We start from the raw sequence: 19989 nt of genomic DNA on the forward strand, positions 1-19989 counted from the left end.
CTTACCTGTGGGCACAATGAATAAATGTGACTAAATGTGCATCGTTTAGGAGTAATTTACATTGACAATAGCCAATGTCATCTACACATGGGCAGTGACGCTCTTCGGTGAAAGCACACAGTTTGCTGTAGAATGCAAAGCACCATGCTGCACCCACACACATGACACTGACATCATCGCAGCCCAGCCATTCAATAGGCCAGAGCCCGTGAACCTGCAAGGAAGACCGGGTGAAGATGGAAGCCGTGACAGCGTGCCGCTAGGGGGGCTTTGTTTGAAAGGTAAGTTTGTCATAATAAGATGTGCTACTATGCATAGCACATTGTGGCATAAACCGGCAGGAGGCCCAGATTTTTTTTTTTGCTCAGTTTACTACAGCTTTAAATGGTCAAGTGTGACATTTACAGGAAATACTTGAATATACGTTCAGATGCTTATCTCTCCGGATCTACTGATCTTTTTTAACATGCAGTTTTCACTTCAGGTAGCTAGCTTCTAGCTTTGTCACCAAATTCCCAAGTATATGGTGAAGTGAGCTCTATTGAAGGGGAGGATCAGACTCACTGAACTGATATGGAAGGACCCTGAAAGCAGTATCTTGTCCAGAAAAGGCATTTATTTCAGCCCCTCTACTACTTATTATCTGTGCATTGCAGCAAAACTGATAACACACTAATATGCACACTGGCATTTTTTCCTAAAAAACCCCCAAAAAACTGTGAGTACTTTACCACTTGAAGAAGATGCGGTTTAAAATAAAGACCACTTACAGTATACAATGAAAGATTTGGTTAGGACACTGAATTGGAAAGAATATTTTATTTTTGTTAAACATGTCCTATTCTCATCAGAATTTTCTTCCATTTTAACTCGTTGAGGAAGGTCTTAGTTGCTCAGTTCCTAGATGGTTTCTTTAGGTATTTTATGTGACGCTCACCTCTTTTGCCACAGAAACCACTTTCAACTGTTTCATCATAGACAGGGTCATCTTTAAACCTGCAGCATCATGGAGAAGAACAGCAGAGACCATTCAGTAAGCATTTGTAAAATTTATGAAAGTTCTACTGCACAGATAAGAATCAGAGTTTAACGGTCTTTTCTCTTGGATTAAAATAACATTAAAAAGTAAACACTGCACTGTATAAGTCCCACAAAATGAAATGCAATGTGTAAAAGTGAATCAAAGTCCGTGTATCTGACTTTATAAATTGAAATCTGACTGACTGCCATGAGTTAAAGCGGAGTTCCACCTAAAAATGGAACTTCCGCTTTAAGTGACTTTTTTGGGGGGGGAAGCGGATACCCTCCTTTTAGAGGAACCCAGCTCCAACTTCCTCCCGGGGCTCCGTAGCACTGGAAGGAAGTTCACCGCTCCCCCCTCCCTGCAATCTTCTGGGACATGTCACAGGTTGCCATTCGCAGTGCATACCTGGCTGTGAAGCCACAGCCGCGCGCCACAGTTATAGTGACAGCACCACAGAGAGGAAGGGGAGAGGAGCGGGGCTTCGTTTGCCTGCATCGCTGGACCATGAGTGTCTGATTATTAAAAGTCAGCAGCTACACTTTTTGTAGCTGCTGACTTTTAAATGGGTGGATCTCAGCTTTAACTGCTTGTACTGTGGCAACATGGCTCAGCTGTGTGAATCGCTGTCATGTTATGTCACTTCTTTTAGTGGCTACTAGGGGTGTGCACCCACCCCCAGAGCCGATGTGAGTGCCTGGCAGTCGTGATGACCACCAGGCTCACTCATGACATGGTGAGAACCGGGATCTCTGTGTGTAAACACAGAGATCCCAGTTCTCTGAGGGGAGAAGAGACAGATTGTGTGTTCATACAAAGTATAAACACCAATCTGTCTCTTTCCCTAGCAAGTCCCACCCCCCCCTTCAGTTAGAACACATAACAGGGAGCACAGTTAAGCCCTTGATCGCCCCCTAGTGTTAACCCCTTTACTGCCAGTGACATTTTTACAGTAATCAATGCCTTTTTATAGCACTGATCGCTGTATAAATGCCAATGGTCCCAACAATGTGTCAAGATTGTCCAATGTGTCCGCCATAATGTCACAGTCACGATAAAAATCGCAGATCGCCCCCATTACTAGTAAAAAAAAAATAATAATAAAAATGCTATAAATCTATCCCCTATTTTGTAGACGCTATAAAGTTTGTGCAAACCAATCAATATACGCTTATTGAGATTTTTATTACCAAAAATATGTAGAATAATAATATTGGCCTAAACTGAGAAAAAAAAATATCTATCTTTTTTTTTTTTTTAAATGGGGGTATTTATTATAGCAAAAAGTACAAAATATTGTGGTTTTTTTTCAAAATTGGAGCGCTTTTTTTGTTTATAGTGCAAAAAAAAATGAAAACCACAGAGATGATCAAATACCACCAAAAGAAAGCTCTATTTGTGGGAAAAAAAGGACATACATTTTGTTTGGGTACGACGTCGCACGACCGCGCTATTGTCAGAGCGACGCAGTGCCGAATCGCAAAAAATTACCTGGTCATTCAGCAGCCAAATCTTCCGGGGCTGAAGCAGTTAATATAGCTTAGATGTTGTCATTGTGCTTTGAAATGCTTCACTGATAAGCCTGAATGTGATTAGAATCCATTTTATTTTAGGACATATACAGCATATATACAGTATATTACGTGTTTTATTTTTTCTCTCCTCTACAAGGTCCAAAGTACAATTTTATAATCCTCAAATCTCTAATTTGCCTGATCCCAGGAAATGGCTCGTGTTTGTTATGTTCAGTGCACCTGCACCCTGAGTAATGCACACAAGTCCCTCTGAGACTGGAAGAGGGTTTGTTGTTAGCTTGACAACACCGCGTGAACCATATTGGTAATTACTGGTACAGTAAGAATTACTTGCCACTATACACAGAGCATGTAATTAAATTTTTCCCTAAATTGTTACAATGTGTGTGACTGCTGTGTAGATTGAGATTCCTATTGGAAATGACAAAAGATTTCCCTTATTAAATCGGTTACAACATTTTACAAATATCTGTAAAATGAGAAAAGGAAGCTCCTATTTGTTACTATAAGCAACATACATTTCACTTTCCTTCAATTTCTGTAAACCTGCGAGTGTAGTGCATACAGCATTTTCACTTTGTAAACATTTTAAATATATGTAAATGTCACCCCCCCCCCCCCCCATGTTGAGGGCACGCGGCCTGGTACGGCTCGGGGGGGCTCGCTTGTCCCCACCCCCTTTCCTGAACAGCCAGGTAGCGTGCTCGGATAAGGGTCTGATATGGAACTAGGGGGGGACCCCCACGCCGTGTTTTCGGCGTAGGGCTTCCCCTTTAAGTCCATACCAGGTGACGGGGCCAGTGATGTGTCGATCTTGCACCGAAGGCGGCGACATTGACTTCCTTCACTAGTCCCGTCTACCTGGAGCCACGCTCAAAATGAACGGACTTTTCTCCGTGCGGGAAAGTCGGTTCATTTCAAAAGTATGGTGGACTAACACACACGCATGTCCATAATGGGGGTGATAGTGACACAGCCCCAAATGATCCACAATGGCTCAAAAGTGATATGGTCCAGAAATATTTGGACAGAATAAAGGTGGATAAAGCACCTGGCCCTGATGGCATCCACCCACGGATCCTAAAAGAATTGAGCTCTGTAATTTCAGAGCCATTGTATCTAATTTTTAGGGACTCATTAATGACGGGAATAGTCCCACTGGATTGGCGCAGGGCGAACGTGGTGCCTATATTTAAAAAGGGATCAAAGTCTTTACCAAGTAACTATAGACCTGTTAGCTTAACTTCTATAGCTGAGAAGATACTGGCGCATTTAATAAAAGACCACATCGACGAGTTCTTGCTGAACAAAAACACTTTAAGCAACAGACAGCATGGATTCATGAAAGACAGAAGTTGTCAGACAAATCTGATTTCTTTCTATGAGGAGGTAAGTAAAACCTTGGACAGAGGGGTGGCGGTGGACGTGGTATACTTGGATTTTGCAAAAGCGTTCGATACAGTTCCTCACACACGGCTCATGTGTAAGGTAAAGTCTACAGGTTTGGAAATATCAGTTTGTAAATGGATAGAAAATTGGCTAAAAGACAGAATTCAGAGAGTAGTGGTTAATGATTCTTACTCTGAATGGTCTAAGGTTATCAGTGGTGTACCCCAAGGTTCAGTGCTGGGACCCTTACTTTTTAACATCTTTATAAATGATATTGGGTCTGGGATCAAAAGTAACATTTCTGTATTTGCAGATGACACCAAGATATGCAGTGGAATAACATCCTTACAGGATGTCTCCAATTTACAAGCCAACCTCAATACTCTGTCTAATTGGGCGACTATGTGGCAGATGAGGTTTAATGTTGATAAATGTAAAGTTATGCACTTGGGGGCTAAGAATATGCATGCATCATACATGCTAGGGGGAGTACAACTGGGGGGATCCATAGTGGAGAAGGATCTGGGGGTTTTGGTAGATCATAAGCTCAATAATAGTATGCAATGCCAAGCTGCTGTTTCCAAAGCAAGCAAAGTCCTGTCTTGTATTAAGAGAGGTATGGACTCCAGAGAGCGAGATATCATTTTGCCCCTGTTCAAATCATTAGTAAGACCTTACCTGGAATATGCAGTTCAGTTTTGGGCACCAGTTCTCAAAAAGGATATCGGGGAACTGGAGAAAGTGCAGAGAAGGGCAACCAAACTGATAAGAGGCATGAAGGAACTCAGCTATGAGGAAAGATTAGAGGAACTGAATTTATTCACTCTTGATAAGAGGAGAATAAGGGGGGATATGATCAACATGTTCAAATATATTAGGGGTCCATATAGTGAACTTGGTGTTGAGTTGTTCTCTGTACGGTCAACCCAGAGGACAAGGGGGCACTCTTTACGTCTAGAGGAAAAGAGATTTCATCTTCAAGTATGGAAAGGTTTCTTCACAGTTAGAGCTGTGAAAATGTGGAATAGACTCCCGCCAGAGGTGGTTCTGGCCAGCTCAGTAGATTGCTTTAAAAAAGGCCTGGATACTTTCCTGAATGTACATAATATAACTGGGTACTAACATAGGTAAAGTTGATCCAGGGAAAATCTGATCGCCTCTTGGGGGATCAGGAAGGAATTGTTTTCCCCTGCTGTAGCAAATTGGAGCATGCTCTGCTGGGGTTTTTTTTTCCGCCTTCCTCTGGATCAATTGTGGGCATAAAATTGGGTATTTGGATTGTACGATTATTTTTTATTTTATTTACCGTATATACTCGAGTATAGGCCGACCCGAATATAAGCCGAGGCCCCCAATTTACCCCCAAAAAAACTGGCAAACTTATTGACTCGTGTATAAGCCGAGGGTGAGACATGCCTGTCCATCCCTGTGTGTGTGTCCGTCCATCCCTGTGTGTCCGTCCATCCCTGTGTGTCCGTCCATCCATCCCTGTGTGTGTGTGTGTCCATCCATCCATCCATCCCTGTGTGTGTGTGTCTCCATCCATCCATCCATCCATCCATCCCTGTGTGTGTGTGTCTCCATCCATCCATCCATCCATCCCTGTGTGTGTGTGTCTCCATCCATCCATCCATCCCTGTGTGTGTGTGTATCCATCCATCCATCCATCCCTGTGTGTGTGTCTCCATCCATCCATCCATCCGTGTGTGTGTGTCTCCATGTGTGTGTGTGTGTGTGTGTGTGTGTGTGTGTGTGTGTGTGTGTGTGTGTGTGTGTCCAGCCTACCTTTGTCCCGAGCCTCCGTCCCGTGTCGTGCCTTGCCTTCGTCCCGTCCCGTCCCGTGCGTTGCCTTGCCTCCGTCCCGTGCCCTCTTCGTCGGCGGCCATTGTAAAATTCAAAAGCCGCGCCTCCTCCTTCGCCTGTGATAGGCGGAACACTGAATTTCCCAGCAGCCTGTGTTCCGCCTATCACGGACGTCGTATCATCCTCGTCCGTAGTACGAGGATGAGCGGATGCCCGTGATAGGCGGAACACAGGCTGCTGGGAAATTCAGTGTTCCGCCTATCACAGGCGAAGGCGGAGCCGGAGGCGCGGCTTTTGAATCAGAATGGCCGCTGTCTGTCTGCTCGACACGCTGATCGAGCGGGCAGACAGCGATGACTCGAGTATAAGCCGAGGGGGGCACTTTCAGCCTCAAAAAAGAGGCTGAAAATCTCGGCTTATACTCGAGTATATACGGTATTTGTTTTTAAGGTTGAACTGGATGGACTTGTGTCTTTTTTCAACCTGACTAACTATGTAACTATGTAACATGGCCGTGTTTGGGTAAAAAAAAGTCCGCCGGAGACCACACACGGGCGGATTGTCCGACGGACTCTGGTCCGCCGGACTTTTCAGCCAGATAGTTTGATTGTGTGTACGCGGCATAAGAGTACCTAAATTCCCTTTCCAACCCTCTGATCCCAATTTAAGAGACTATTCATTGTCTACATTTGCAAAAAAAATCCATTCAAGTGGATCTGTTGTCTCTTGAGTTACTGGGCCATCTACCACGGGACACCACTAGACGTGCAACAAGGAAGACAGAAGGTAACGGTAAGTCCAAATCTAACCAGCAGCTCCTTCAGGGGTTAGTGCTACAATTAAATATCCTGAGCTATATCTGCAGTGGAAATATCAGTTCAGCAACTTACTGGAGCCAGGCTACAGAAATGTTAATGAATCACTGATTGTTGTAAGCTATAGTACTTATTAAGACTCCTGCTGACAGGCAGATTTCTCCTCCTATAAGCTCTAAGGATGGGTTCACATATGTCCGATCACTTTTCAGTGTGATTTTAAAAGGAGTCTGGTGCAATTTCGTTTACCAGTTCAGGTGCAAATTTTTACTTAAAATTGCACCCGAACCAGACAAAAAATATTTAAAAACAGACTGCAGCCGGCACATACATGTGAACTCCAAGCCGGTTTGGTTAACATGCCATGTGAATCGGATGCAGTTCAAAACACATCCAATTCGCATATATGTGAACTGAGCCTAAATCTGAATTTTTTTTTTTTTTTAAGAGCTGACAACAATGTAACAACTGGCATTTTATATCTTAAAGCGATAGTAAATCCAAAACTAAAAACATAACACAAGTATTAGCAAGCTTATAAATTAGATGTGGTGGCTGCATTTTTTATTTTGGCTGCAATTTTAGGCTTTTCCCCCTCTGTTTTCACCTGCTGATCTGGCCATTAACAAATCTCCTGTATTAGGGTGTCTACCTTCTGAACGAAGGAGCACAAAGGCACCTTTGGACAGAAGAGTTGTCAGTCTGGGGGAAGGAGAGTGCTAGATATACTAGCAGATTTACAAATACAGTAAAAAACATTAAGTCAAACTTCAGCTCACATTTTATAAGCAGTTACAGCTACAGTTTGTTTCTGGGATAAAGATTTTATATAACGAAAAGCTGATCCTTGTGAGCACCCCTGTCAGTGTTAAATGGTTTGTCTCATCCCTCTAACTGCTACATCTGCAGGACAGCTTATTCTGTTGAAAAATAAGTGACTTACTGGTCAGATCACCAGATGAAAATAAGAAAGCTAAAAAAAGAAAACAAATGCAGCCATTAGATCCATGAATTGGTAAGCCAAAATATTATAAAGGTTTACTTTTGGGTTTAATGCTGCTTTAAAAACAATAAAGATCATTCAACCACTTTAAGACCAGCCGTCACAATTGTACTGCGGCAGCTTGGCTCGCCTGGGCGAATCACCATCATTGTACACCAGCTTTAACAGGCGCAGTTGCGGGCAGGCTTGCACCTGCTGTGGGAGTGTGCCCGCGGGTCGGGCAGACTAGATGTCCACCAGCGACCCACGATCGATTAGTACAGAGGCAGAATGGGGATCTGTCTTTGTAAACAAGGCGGATCCCCATTCTGACAGATTACTTGACAGAGATCTACTGTTTCCAGTCATCAGGAACAGTGATCTCTGTCATGTTCCAGGCAGCCCATCCCCCTACAGTTAGAACACACCCAGGGAACACAGTTAACCCCTTCCCTATCAGTGTCATTTTTACATTGATCAGTGCATTTTTATAGCACTGAACCATGTAATAATTTCACTGGTCCCCAAAAAATGTAATTTGGGGTCAGATTTGTCTGCCACAATGTTGCAGTCCCACTAAAAATCGCAGTACACCACCATTACTAATAAAAACAATAAAAAAATAAGTATAAGTCCCTAAATCTATCCCATAGAATGTAGACGTGATAACTTTTGCGCAACCAATTAATATATGCCTATTGCAATTTTTTTTTGAACAAAAATATGTAGAAGAATATATATCAGCCTAAACTGATGAAGCAATTTGTTGTTTTATATATATATGGTTTTGGATATTTATTATAGCAGAAAGTAACAAATGTTTTTTTTTTCTCAAGATTTTCACTTTTTTTGTTTATAGCGCAAAAAATTGAAACTGCAGAGGTGATCAAATACCACCAAAAGAAACCTCATTTGTGGGAAAAAAAGGATGTCAATTTTGTTTGGGTACACTGCTGCATGACCGCGCAATTGTCAGTAAACGCAACGCAGTGCCGTATCACAAAAAATGGCCTAGTCATTAAGGGGCAAATCCCTCTGGTCCTTAACTAGTTAAAATAGGCAGTAAAGTGGCTTTATTGTATTTAGAGCACACAGTTTTCTATTTCATGCTGTCATTTATAATTGATTTCGATTTTTAGTTTTCGCTGGTCATTTTATTATTGTTGTTCCTATTGAATCTGAAACATTCCATTCCATTAGATCCCCAAAACAACTGTAATATATAACCTGTCCTACAATATCATAATGCTGCTCAATGGCAGCAAAGCTCTGGGAGGAGGTAAAAATAAAGTCAATATACATTACAGAGTATCCACAAAGGCACAGAAAATGTGTGTCAGCATGTATGCTAGTACGTCCAATGGAGTAATTGCTTATAAAGAATAAAATAAATTGTTAAAATCAATGATACAATCAAGTATTTGCTTTGACCAAGTGAGGGCCAGCCCAATTTCTGTGCAGGTTCTGCATTGCATCTGACTCACAGGCAGTTCACACCGACATCTGCAAACTGCTGTGGGTGTCAATGTGAAGTTAATGATACCCCCAAATGGGTTCGCAGAAGGCAGTGCGAACTGTGAAATTGGATCGCATGGGTGTTCAGACCCGATTCCAGCATAGAAAAAAAAAAGAAAAAGGGTCCTGCGCCATTTTTCTGCGAATACCGTGCGTTTTTAGCCATACAAACTGTATGGCTGAATTCACATCACACAGACATCAGGCGAAATAAGACGATTTTTGCTCACAGTACTGCTCACCGACTCCTGGGAAATGTGAGTCATAATTTCCCAGGAGTCAGTGGGAAGTACTGTGAGCAAAAATCACTTTATTTCCTGACAGAAAATGATGCGATTTAAGGCGGTTGCCATAAGAACGGGGCGGGACCTTCCTCCCACAAGTGAGGGAGGAAGTGACGAGCAGCTTTGCAGACAAGGAAGTGCCAGATTAGGAGCCACTACATAGCAACAGGACGTTTCTGGTAAGTAAAAAAAAAAATCCCCTTCCCCAAATGTTTCTTAATACTATCAAAGGTATGGGTGTGCTCCAATGCCCATGTGGGCTTTGATATGTGGGCCAGACCACAAGAGAATAACATGTCAGATTTGAGTACCATACAGGCAATATAAGACATGGATTTCAGGGACACAGTGAAGATAAACATTATGCGCCATGCCATATAAGAAAAATCCTGCTGGCACAATGCTTATGGCAATTGATAAACATAACTCTCATTGGAGAGGTACAAATGCATATAGAAACATTCCACTTCTTGAGGCGCGATGGATATTCGATCTCAAATGTTATAATCCATTAGGTCTCAATATAGAGTGTGGCTTGCCATGAATATAATACAACACATATACCGTATATACTCGAGTATAGGCCGACCCGAATATAAGCCGAGGCCCCCAATTTACCCCCAAAAAAACTGGCAAACTTATTGACTCGTGTATAAGCCGAGGGTGAGACATGCCTGTCCATCCCTGTGTGTGTGTCCGTCCATCCCTGTGTGTCCGTCCATCCCTGTGTGTCCGTCCATCCATCCCTGTGTGTGTCCATCCATCCATCTATCCCTGTGTGTGTGTGTCTCCATCCATCCATCCATCCATCCCTGTGTGTGTGTGTCTCCATCCATCCATCCATCCATCCCTGTGTGTGTGTGTCTCCATCCATCCATCCATCCCTGTGTGTGTGTGTATCCATCCATCCATCCATCCCTGTGTGTGTGTCTCCATCCATCCATCCATCCGTGTGTGTGTGTCTCCGTGTGTGTGTGTGTGTGTGTGTGTGTGTGTGTGTGTGTGTGTGTGTGTGTGTGTGTGTGTGTGTCCAGCCTACCTTTGTCCCGAGCCTCCGTCCCGTGTCGTGCCTTGCCTTCGTCCCGTCCCGTCCCGTCCTGTCCCGTGCCGTGCGTTGCCTTGCCTCCGTCCCGTGCCCTCTTCGTCGGCGGCCATTGTAAAATTCAAAAGCCGCGCCTCCTCCTTCGCCTGTGATAGGCGGAACACTGAATTTCCCAGCAGCCTGTGTTCCGCCTATCACGGACGTCGTATCATCCTCGTCCGTAGTACGAGGATGAGCGGATGCCCGTGATAGGCGGAACACAGGCTGCTGGGAAATTCAGTGTTCCGCCTATCACAGGCGAAGGCGGAGCCGGAGGCGCGGCTTTTGAATCAGAATGGCCGCTGTCTGTCTGCTCGACACGCTGATCGAGCGGGCAGACAGCGATGACTCGAGTATAAGCCGAGGGGGGCACTTTCAGCCTCAAAAAAGAGGCTGAAAATCTCGGCTTATACTCGAGTATATACGGTAAGTACCGAATTATGAATTTGGAATAATATTCTAACAACAGGGCCATGTATCGTCAAATCTTGGGTGAAAACCTCCTTCCCTCAGCCAGGGTATTGACAATGGGTCATGGATGGGTATTCCAGCATGACAATGACTCAAAAACACATGGCCAAGGCAATAAAGGAGTGGCTCCAAACGAAGCATATTAAGGTCCTGGAGTGGGCTAGCCAGTCTTCAGACCTTAATCCCATAGAAAATATGTTGAGGGAGATGAAGGTTTGAGTTACCAAACGTCAGCCTTGAAATCTTAATGACTTGGACAAGATTTGTTATTTTGTCTCTCAGTGTTAAAATAAACCTACCATTAAAATGATAGACTGATAATTTCTTTGTAAGTGGGCAAACGTACAAAATCAGCAGGGGATCAAATACTTTTTCCCCCTCATCGTATAAGTAAAGGTTTAAAACCACTTTAAAAGTCCATTATGTTACAATGATATTTTCTTAATTTGTGTTACTTTGAAAGCAATACAGCATGCCCAAATCAATAACGAATAAAAAAATATATTTATAACCATCACAGAAGAGATTTTTCAGTAAAACTGCATTAAATGGAAGTGTACAGCATAAGAAATGAATACCTTCAGCTTTTTTTTTTTTTAAATGACCCAGAATATGGCTAGATTTAGAAACATGCAACAAGCTAGAGTTTCTGATTTCTAACTTTTAGGAATAGGCCCTTGGAAAACTGGACTATAAAAGATATGGAACAAAGTTACCTTTGGGCTCTGCCAGTAAGGCGATCCTTTCCTTTTGCTTGACTACTTTTTGTCTGTATCTTTTCGATATTACCTGGTTTTCCAAGCCCTAGGAAATGTGAAAGAAAATTATTTCTGAGACAAAAAAGCCAAGAAGTAGATTAATAACACTAGTCATATGGAGTGGAATTACTACGGAATGATGTCAAATTCGGCACAAAAACACGAGCACTGGTCATTAGCCTGCACTGATCATTACATACACAGCAGCAGCAGCAGCAGAGATTGGTTGATATTTGCAAACATTATTTACTGCGATTGTTTTTTCTGTGGAGAATAGATTGTAGTTTTGGTGGAAGGAAGATTAAGAAATACAATCTAAATTTGGGCTTATCTAAGAATGTGAAAAATATTCAGTCTTAAAAGGACAGCTATCACAAAAACAAACCTGAAACGGTTTGGTGACGATGCCATTCAGTTTATTAATAATTGTTGTATTTCAGAAGTCAATATTGTATCCACAAATACTGTTATCAGAAAACTAAATTTTTTCAATATTTATTCTTTCAGGACATCTGTAATGGGGAAGTGTTAATTGTCTATCTTTGGTTTCAGTACTTCAGACCCACAGACCTAAAACAAGTATACAGCAAGTTTATTTTTATTTATTTATTACAGGTTCTTATATAGCGCCAGCACTTTACACAGTGCTTTGCACATATATTATTATTTCATTATTATACATGATTTATATAGCGCCAAAAGTTTACGCAGCTCATTACAATGTATAGGGGGGACAACACAATTACAGTAAAATACAAAAGGTACAGGAGGGCCCTGCTCATAGAAATTACATTCTAAAGGGAGGGGGTGGTACAAAAGGGAATAGCTGCAGAGAATGATTTGATGGGGGTGGCTCGGGGACAGTTGGGTGGATGTGGGATAGGCTTCCCTGAATAAATGAGTTTTCAGGGATCTCCTAAAGGTGTACAGGGTAGGGAAAGATCAGACAGACTGGGACAGGGAGTTCCAGAGGATGGGAGAGGCTCTGGAGAAGTCTTGAAGGCGATCATGAGAGGAGGTAACAAGGGAGCTAGAAAGCAAGAGGTCCGGGGAGGAGCGGAAGGGACGATTTGGGCGATATCTGCAGATGAGGTTGGTGATGTAGATGGGGGCGATGTTAGGGATGGCTTTGTATGTTATGGTTAGCGTTTTGAATTATATATAACACACACACACACACACACACATATATATAGGAGCTTACAATTTAAGGTTCCTAACTCACATTCATACATATACTAGGGCCAACTTAGACAACGTCCAACTAACCTACCAGCATGTCTTTGGAGTGTGGGGGGAAACTGGAGTACCTGGAGGGAACCCATGCAGGCACAGAGAGAACATGCAAACTCCATGCAGGTAGTGCCGTAGTTAGGATTTGAATCAGAGACCCTAGTGCTGCTAGGCAGAAGTGCTGATCACGTAGCCACTGTGCTGTTAACTTAGCTAAATCCTGAATGGAAAAAAAAACACAACAGAGGAAGCCCACTTATTTCTCCTTTGACAAGTTTCCTTTTATTTTTTTTTATAGCTAAATATAGTGCCTTGCAAAAGTATTCACCCTCCTTGGCATTTTTCATGTTTTGTTGCCTCACAACCTGAAATTAACATGGATTGTTTGAGGATTTTCATCATTTAATTTACGGAACATGCCCACAACTTTAAAAAGGTTTTTTTTTTTATTGTGAAGCAAACAACAAATAGGACAAAATAACAGAAAAAGTCAATGTGTATAACTATTCACCCCCCTAAAGTCAATACTTTATAGAGCCTTTTGCAGCTATCACAGCTCCAAGTCGCTTTGGAGAGCTTATGAGCTTGCCACATCTTACCACTGGGTTTTTTGGCCATTCCTCCTTGCAACTGCTCCAGCTCCTTCAAGTTGGATAGTTTGCGCTAGTGAGCAGAAATCTTTAAGTCTGATTTTCTATTGGATTGAGGTCTGGGTTTTGAATAGACCATTCCAACACATTTACATGTTTCCCCTTAAACCACTCAAGCATTGCTTTAGCAGTGAGTTTGAGTCATTGTCCTGCTGGAAGGCAAACCTCTGTCCTAGCCTCAAATCACAGAGTTGTATAGGTTTTTCCCTGTATTTAGCACCATCCATCTTTCCCTTAACGCTGACCAGTTTCCCAGTCCCGACTTCTGAAAAACATTCTAACAGCATGTTGCTGCTACCACCATGTTTCACTGTGAGGATGCTGTTCTTTGAGTGATGTGTTATTATTATTATTATTCAGGATTTATATAGCGCCAACAGTTTGCGCAGCGCTTTACAATATGAGGGCAGACAGTACACTTACAATACAAATCAATACAGGAGGGATCAGAGGGCCCTGCTCGTTAGAGCTTACAATCTAGAAGGGAGGGTCAAGTTGAAACAAAAAGGTAATAACTGTGGGGGATGAGCTGATGGAGAAAATGAAAATACAGTTAGGTGTGGGTAGGGTAGGCTTCTCTGAAGAGAAGTGTTTTCAGGGATCGTCTAAAAGCTAATAAAGTAGGAGATAAGCGGACAGATTGGGGTAGGGCATTCCATAGGATTGGGGAGGCTTTGGAAAAGTCCTGGAGGCGAGTATGGGAGGAGGTGATGAGGGAGCTAGAGAGCAGGAGGTCTTGAGAGGAACGAAGAGGACGAGTAGGTTGGTATTTAGAGACTAAGCTAGTGATGTAGCTGGGGGCAGAGTTGTGGATGGCTTTGTATGTAATGGTTAGTATTTTGAATTTAATTCTTTGGCTGAGCGGAAGCCAGTGGAGGGATTGACAGAGAGGAGTAGCAGACACCGAGCGATTGGTAAGGTGGATGAGTCTGGCAGCGGCATTCATAATGGATTGAAGAGGTGATAGACTATGTAGAGGTAAGCCAATGAGAAGGGAGTTGCAGTAGTCGAGGCGGGAGATGACCAGCGAGTGAATTAAGAGCTTTGTTGTCTCATTGGTTAGAAAGGGGCGTATTTTGGAGATGTTGCGGAGGTTGAGGCGGCAGGATTTGGACAGTGATTGGATGTGTTGCTTGAAGGAGAGTTCAGAGTCCAGGACTACACCTAGAACCTTGGCATGTGGGGATGGGCTTATGGTTGTGCCATCAATTTTGACAGTGAGATCAGGGGAAGGGGCATATGGGGGAGGAAAAATTATAAGTTCGGTTTTGGATAGATTGATTTTGAGGAAGTGATGTGACATCCAGACTGATATATCTGATAGTAAATTAGTTATACGTGAGGAGACAGAGGGAGTGAGCTGAGGGGTAGAGAAATAGATCTGGGTGTCGTCAGCATAGAGGTGGTATTGGAAGCCGTGGGAGGCTATCAGTTGACCCAGGGAGGAGGTATAGATTGAAAATAGGAGTGGTCCAAGAACAGACCCTTGGGGGACCCCAACAGAGAAAGGAAGAGGAGAGGAGGAAGTAGAGTTGTAAGAAACGCTAAAGGTGCGGTTGGATAAGTAGGAAGAGAACCATCGTAGAGTAAGGTCACGGAGACCAAAGGTGTGGAGTTTTTTGAGAAGGAGGGGGTGGTCAACCGTATCAAAGGCAGCAGAGAGGTCCAGGAGGAGGAGTACAGAATAATGTCGTTTGGTTTTGGCCGTTAGTAGATCGTTTGTTAGTTTTAGGAGAGCAGTTTCTGTGGAGTGTTGAGGACGAAATCCAGACTGAAGGGGATCAAGAAGGCTATTATCAGCGAGGTGGTCACTCAGTCGGTTGTAGACCAGACGTTCGAGTAGTTTGGATAAAAAGGGGAGCAAGGAGATGGGGCGTAGGTTGTTAGGATTGGATGGGTCCAGTGAGGGTTTTTTAAGTATGGGTTTGACAAGTGCATGTTTTAGAGAGTTGGGGAAGATGCCAGAAGAGAGGGAGAGATTGGAGATGTGAGTTAGAGAGTGTAGCATAGAGTCAGACGGTGAACGCAGCATTTGTGAGGGAACAGGATCTAGAGGGCAGGTGGTAAGGTGGACATTACCAAGTAGTTTAGCAACTTCGTCTATAGTGGTGGGGTTAAAGGAGGGAAGTAATGATTGTGCCTGTGGGCATGATGTGTAAAGCGTGGAGGGTATCAGAACAGTAGAAATCTCCACGCGAATTGTATCAATCTTCTGTTTGAAGTGATTAGCAATCTCCTGGGCGGTGAGTGAGTTGGCGGGTGGAAGTGGTGGAGGACGAAGTAGAGAGTTGAAAGTAGAGAAGAGTTGACGGGGACGGGATGATAGGTTGCTGATGAGAGTGATAAAATAGTTCTGCTTGGCAGAGAGGAGGCTAGAATTGTAATTTTGGAGGGCAGATTTATATTGGTTGAAATCTCTCTGAGACTTGGTCTTGCGCCACAGGCGCTCATGAGCACGACTAAGTTTTTTCAGACTTCTAGTGGCATCTGTTTGCCAAGGTTGAAGGGGTCGGCGCTTAATTCTGTGTGTAGTGAGGGGGGCCAGTGAGTCCAGAGAGGCCAGAAGTGAAGTGTTGTAGACAGAAGTGGCTAGGTTGGTGCAGGATAGGGGTGAGATTTTGTCGTAGAGGTTGTCAATAGCAGAGTAGAGAAGAGAAGGCTTGAGATGACGTAGGTTTCTGCGGGTAACTTTAATGCGGTTGGCGGGAGAGGAGGTGAAGGAGAGGGAGAGAGTGAAACTAATAAGGTGGTGATCAGAGAGAGGGAATGGATAGTTAGAGAGGTTGCATGGAGTACAAAGGTGAGAGAAAACAAGGTCAAGGATATTGCCTTCGGAGTGAGTAGGATCATGTATCCACTGTTTCAGGTCAAAGGAGGAGGTTAGGCTGAGAAGTTTGGAAGGAGCAGAGGTGTTAGAATTAATAGGGATGTTGAAGTCCCCAAGAATGATTGTGGGGATGTGTTGGGTTTGAGCCAGAAATAGTGTTTTCTTTGATGGCCAAAAAGTTAAATTTTAGACTCATCAGACCAGAGCACCTTCCTCCATACATTTTGGGAGTCTCCCACATGCCTATTTGCAAACCCCAAACGTGCCATTTTGTTTTTTGCTGAAAGTAATGGCTTTCTTCTGGCTACTCTGCCATAAAGCCCAAATCTATGGAGCGTACGGCTTATTATTGTCCTATGTACAGATACTTCAGTCTCTGCAGCTCCTTCAGGGTTACCTTAGGTCTTTGTGCTGCCCTCTCTGATTAATTGTGAAAAATAAATCTAAATATATAACTCGCGCTGAGGAAAAACAAAATCAAATGTGAATGAAGCTGCTATACACAAAGTGCTACACACTTGAACATAATAAGAGAAATAATACAGCGCTTATCAAACATGTGTCCATATAAGTGAAAACAAATAAGCAATGATATATAATATGTAACAAAAGTCCATGTGAACCATGGAAGAGATAAACAACTAAATAGGTTCTTCACATCCAAAGTGTAAAGTTGCAGGGGATATTCCACATCTAGACGACAAAGATGTAATGCAGAACATCGCAGACAAGTTCAGGCGTGACAAAACAACCCCACATGTGTCCCGACTCACCGGATCACGATGACACCCAGCTTTGCAGTCTGGGAGTCAAAATAGACTTGTAGCACTATCCACCGGAAATTACTGGATGGCAGGATTGGCTGATGAAAATTAGGAAATAAACGATCCTTCCAAATTAATTCTCAATCATGAGAGAAAACAGGTACCCATGGAGAAAAGAAAAGGGACCAATAGTGAAGTATGCTATGAAAAGGGATTTATTGCACATACAAGGGCATACTTACAAACGTAAGTCAAAAGCAGGCATTGGAAATAGTATAAAAACTGCAGAAATTGTTTCACTTATATGGACACTTTTGTTAAGCGCTGTATTATTTCTCATATTACTCTCTGATTAATGCCCTCCTTACCCGGTCCGTGAGTTTTGGTGTGTAACCGTCTCTTGGCAGGTTTGCTGTTGTGCCATGTTCTTTCCATTTGGTTATGATAGATTTGATGGTGCTCCAAGGATCATCAAAGGTTTGGATATTTTTTTTTTTATAACCTAACCCTGACTGGTACTTCTCAACAACATTTTCCCTTACTTGTTTGGAGAGTTCCTCGGTCTCCATGGCAGTGTTTGCGTAGTGGTGCCTCGTGCTTAGGGGTTGCAGCCACTGGAGCCTTTCAAAAAGGTGTGTGTATATGTAATAACAGATCATGTCACACTTAGATTGCACACAGGTGGACATAATTTCACTAATTATGTGACTTTTGAAGGCAATTGGTTGCACCAGAGCTTTTTATGGGTTTCATAACAAAGGGGGTGAATACACACATGGAAATTATCAGATTTTTTTATTTCTGAGAAATAGTTTTATGTATATATTTTTCAAATTTCACCAACTTCGACTAGTGTGTTCTGATCCATCACATATAAAAAACATTGAACTAAAGGCTGTAATGTAACAAAATAGGTAAAAAGCCGGGGGGGGGGGGGGGGGGGGAGGGTTATGAATACATTTGCAAGGCACTGTAATAAGGCTTTATGCATTTGTGCACAATAGCCCATGCAGCATAGTACCCTATTTCTTTTTGGTGCCCGTGATGTCCTGAAGCTGTGTACAGCTGTCCGCTGCTATTGGACCCATTTCACACTGAGGCAGTTTTCAGGCGTTTTATTGCTAGAAATAGCGCCTATAAAGCGCCTGAAAACTGCTTCCCATTCTCTGCAATGGGTGCTTTCACACCCGGCAGTGCGCTTGCGGGACGTTCGGAAAGTCCTGCAAGCAGCATCTTTGGGGCGGTTTGGGAGGCGCTGTATACAGCGTCTCCCAAAATGCTCCTGCCCATTGCACTTCTGAAGCACAACAACAAGGGAGTTTTTAGCCTTATTTTGGGGTTAAAAGCAACCCGCTAGCGGCCGAAAAGCATAGCAAAAGCGCTGATTAAACAGCGGCAAAGTGCTGGTAAAAAGAGAGACGCTTTACCGCGAACGTGCCACCAGTGTGAAAGGGATCTTAGCATAAAGTAGCGCACGACTGGGGGTACAACAAGGCAAACAAACTATACCGACAGGCCCAACAATAACAAGGGTCAACAAACCTGCTTCAAGAGCCTAGGGTATCAACCTGGCAGAACTTGGAAAAGGAATGAACTGAAGTCCAAGTGGCGAACTTGCAAAGCTGGGCAAAAGAGACATGGTGTCAGAATGCCCAGCAAACACCCACAGATTTGGTGGAGTAAGCATGTAAGAGTGCTGGAGGTGTCTATTGCCTATACAAAAGGGGATTTTGAAGAAGGATGTCCTTTGAATAGCCTTGATGACAAGACAAAAAGAAAGTCCATCTTCCTTATGAAAGCTGTGGCTTTTAAAGTGGTTGTAAAGGCAGAAGGTTTTTTTTTTTACCTTCTGTGTGCAGCAGCCCCCTCAGCCCCTCAATACTTACCTGAGGTCCATCGGTCCATCTAGATCCCTCAATGTTGCAGGAGTGTCTCGGCTGCCCGGGACTTCCCTCTCCAATGACAGCAGTGTGGCCCCATTGGCTCTGGCTGCTGTCAAATTCAGTTAGCCAATGAGAAAAGAGAGGGGGCAGGCCAGGCCATGGCTCTGTGTCTGAATGAACACAGGGAGCTGTGGCTCAGCTCGGGTGCCCCATAGCAAGCTGCTTGCTGTGGGGTCACTCGGCAGGAGGGAGGGGTCAGCAGCACCAAAGAGGGACACAGGAAAAGGAGAAAAAAAATACTGCAAGGGCAGGTAAGTATAACACGTTTGTTATTTTTTTAACTAAACAAAAAAGAAAAAGACTTTGGTATCACTTTAACTGTGATAGCTCTGACAATGTCCAGATTATGAAGCGCAATCTCTTTGGTGTGTTTAGGAGCATGGCACAAAGAAGGAAGGGGTGTGTCTTTATTAAGGTGGAAAGTAGACACCACCTTAGGTAGAATGATAGATGTTGGGCATAGGACTACTCTACACTGTCTTTGTGAAGGATCAGGAATGGCTCTTTACAAGAGAGGGAGACTAGTTCAGAGACACGTTTGGCAGATGTGATAGCCATTAAGAATGCTACTTTGCAGTAGAGATTATCCAAAGAGTTCCCTGATGGGTTCATAGGGTGGCTTTTGCAGGGCAGAGGGAACAAATTTAACATCCCAGAGAATTTAAGGGTGGTATAACCGAATAAACACCTTTAATGAAGTGTCTTACAATGGATAATGAAGCCAGAGGTTTTTTGAAAATAAAATAGACGACTGAAACCTGTCCCTTAACAATACTGAAAGTGTTACTAAACCCAGTACCCTGCATTCACTATATCTGGTCTCCCACAGTACAAATAACATGGAAATGCAATTATATTAGTAAATATAAACTGATCAATACCTTTTCTCATCAGCTGCATACAGCAGTTTTGTGACTT

The 19989-nt window shown here is 43.2% G+C and overlaps 1 protein-coding gene across 11 annotated transcripts in view; it reads right to left on the reverse strand.

The window, feature by feature from the left end:
* Nucleotides 1–804: 804 nt before the first annotated feature.
* Nucleotides 805–19989, reverse strand: part of CCDC9B (coiled-coil domain containing 9B) — a 354785-nt gene continuing 335600 nt past the window's right edge. For 7 of the 11 annotated variants that reach the window (XR_013264895.1, XM_077464872.1, XM_077464874.1 and 4 more), the window contains 2 exons: nucleotides 11613–11700; nucleotides 805–996 (listed from right to left, as the gene is read on the reverse strand). Coding sequence is in view for 8 of the 11 variants with exons in the window: in XM_077464872.1 (XP_077320998.1) it covers nucleotides 894–996; nucleotides 11613–11700 (191 nt within the window). In the remaining 3 variants the exon portion in view is untranslated. Of the gene's footprint in view, nucleotides 997–2512; nucleotides 2604–11612; nucleotides 11701–19989 lie in introns of those variants that run through there. The other 4 variants (XR_013264897.1, XM_077464871.1, XR_013264896.1 and 1 more) reach the window with 3 other exon arrangements.

Source organism: Lithobates pipiens, unplaced genomic scaffold (genome assembly GCF_037356315.1).
Source record: "Lithobates pipiens isolate NorthernLeopardFrog02 unplaced genomic scaffold, aLitPip1_a1.2 Scaffold_30, whole genome shotgun sequence".
Classification (NCBI taxonomy): Eukaryota; Metazoa; Chordata; class Amphibia; order Anura; family Ranidae; genus Lithobates; species Lithobates pipiens.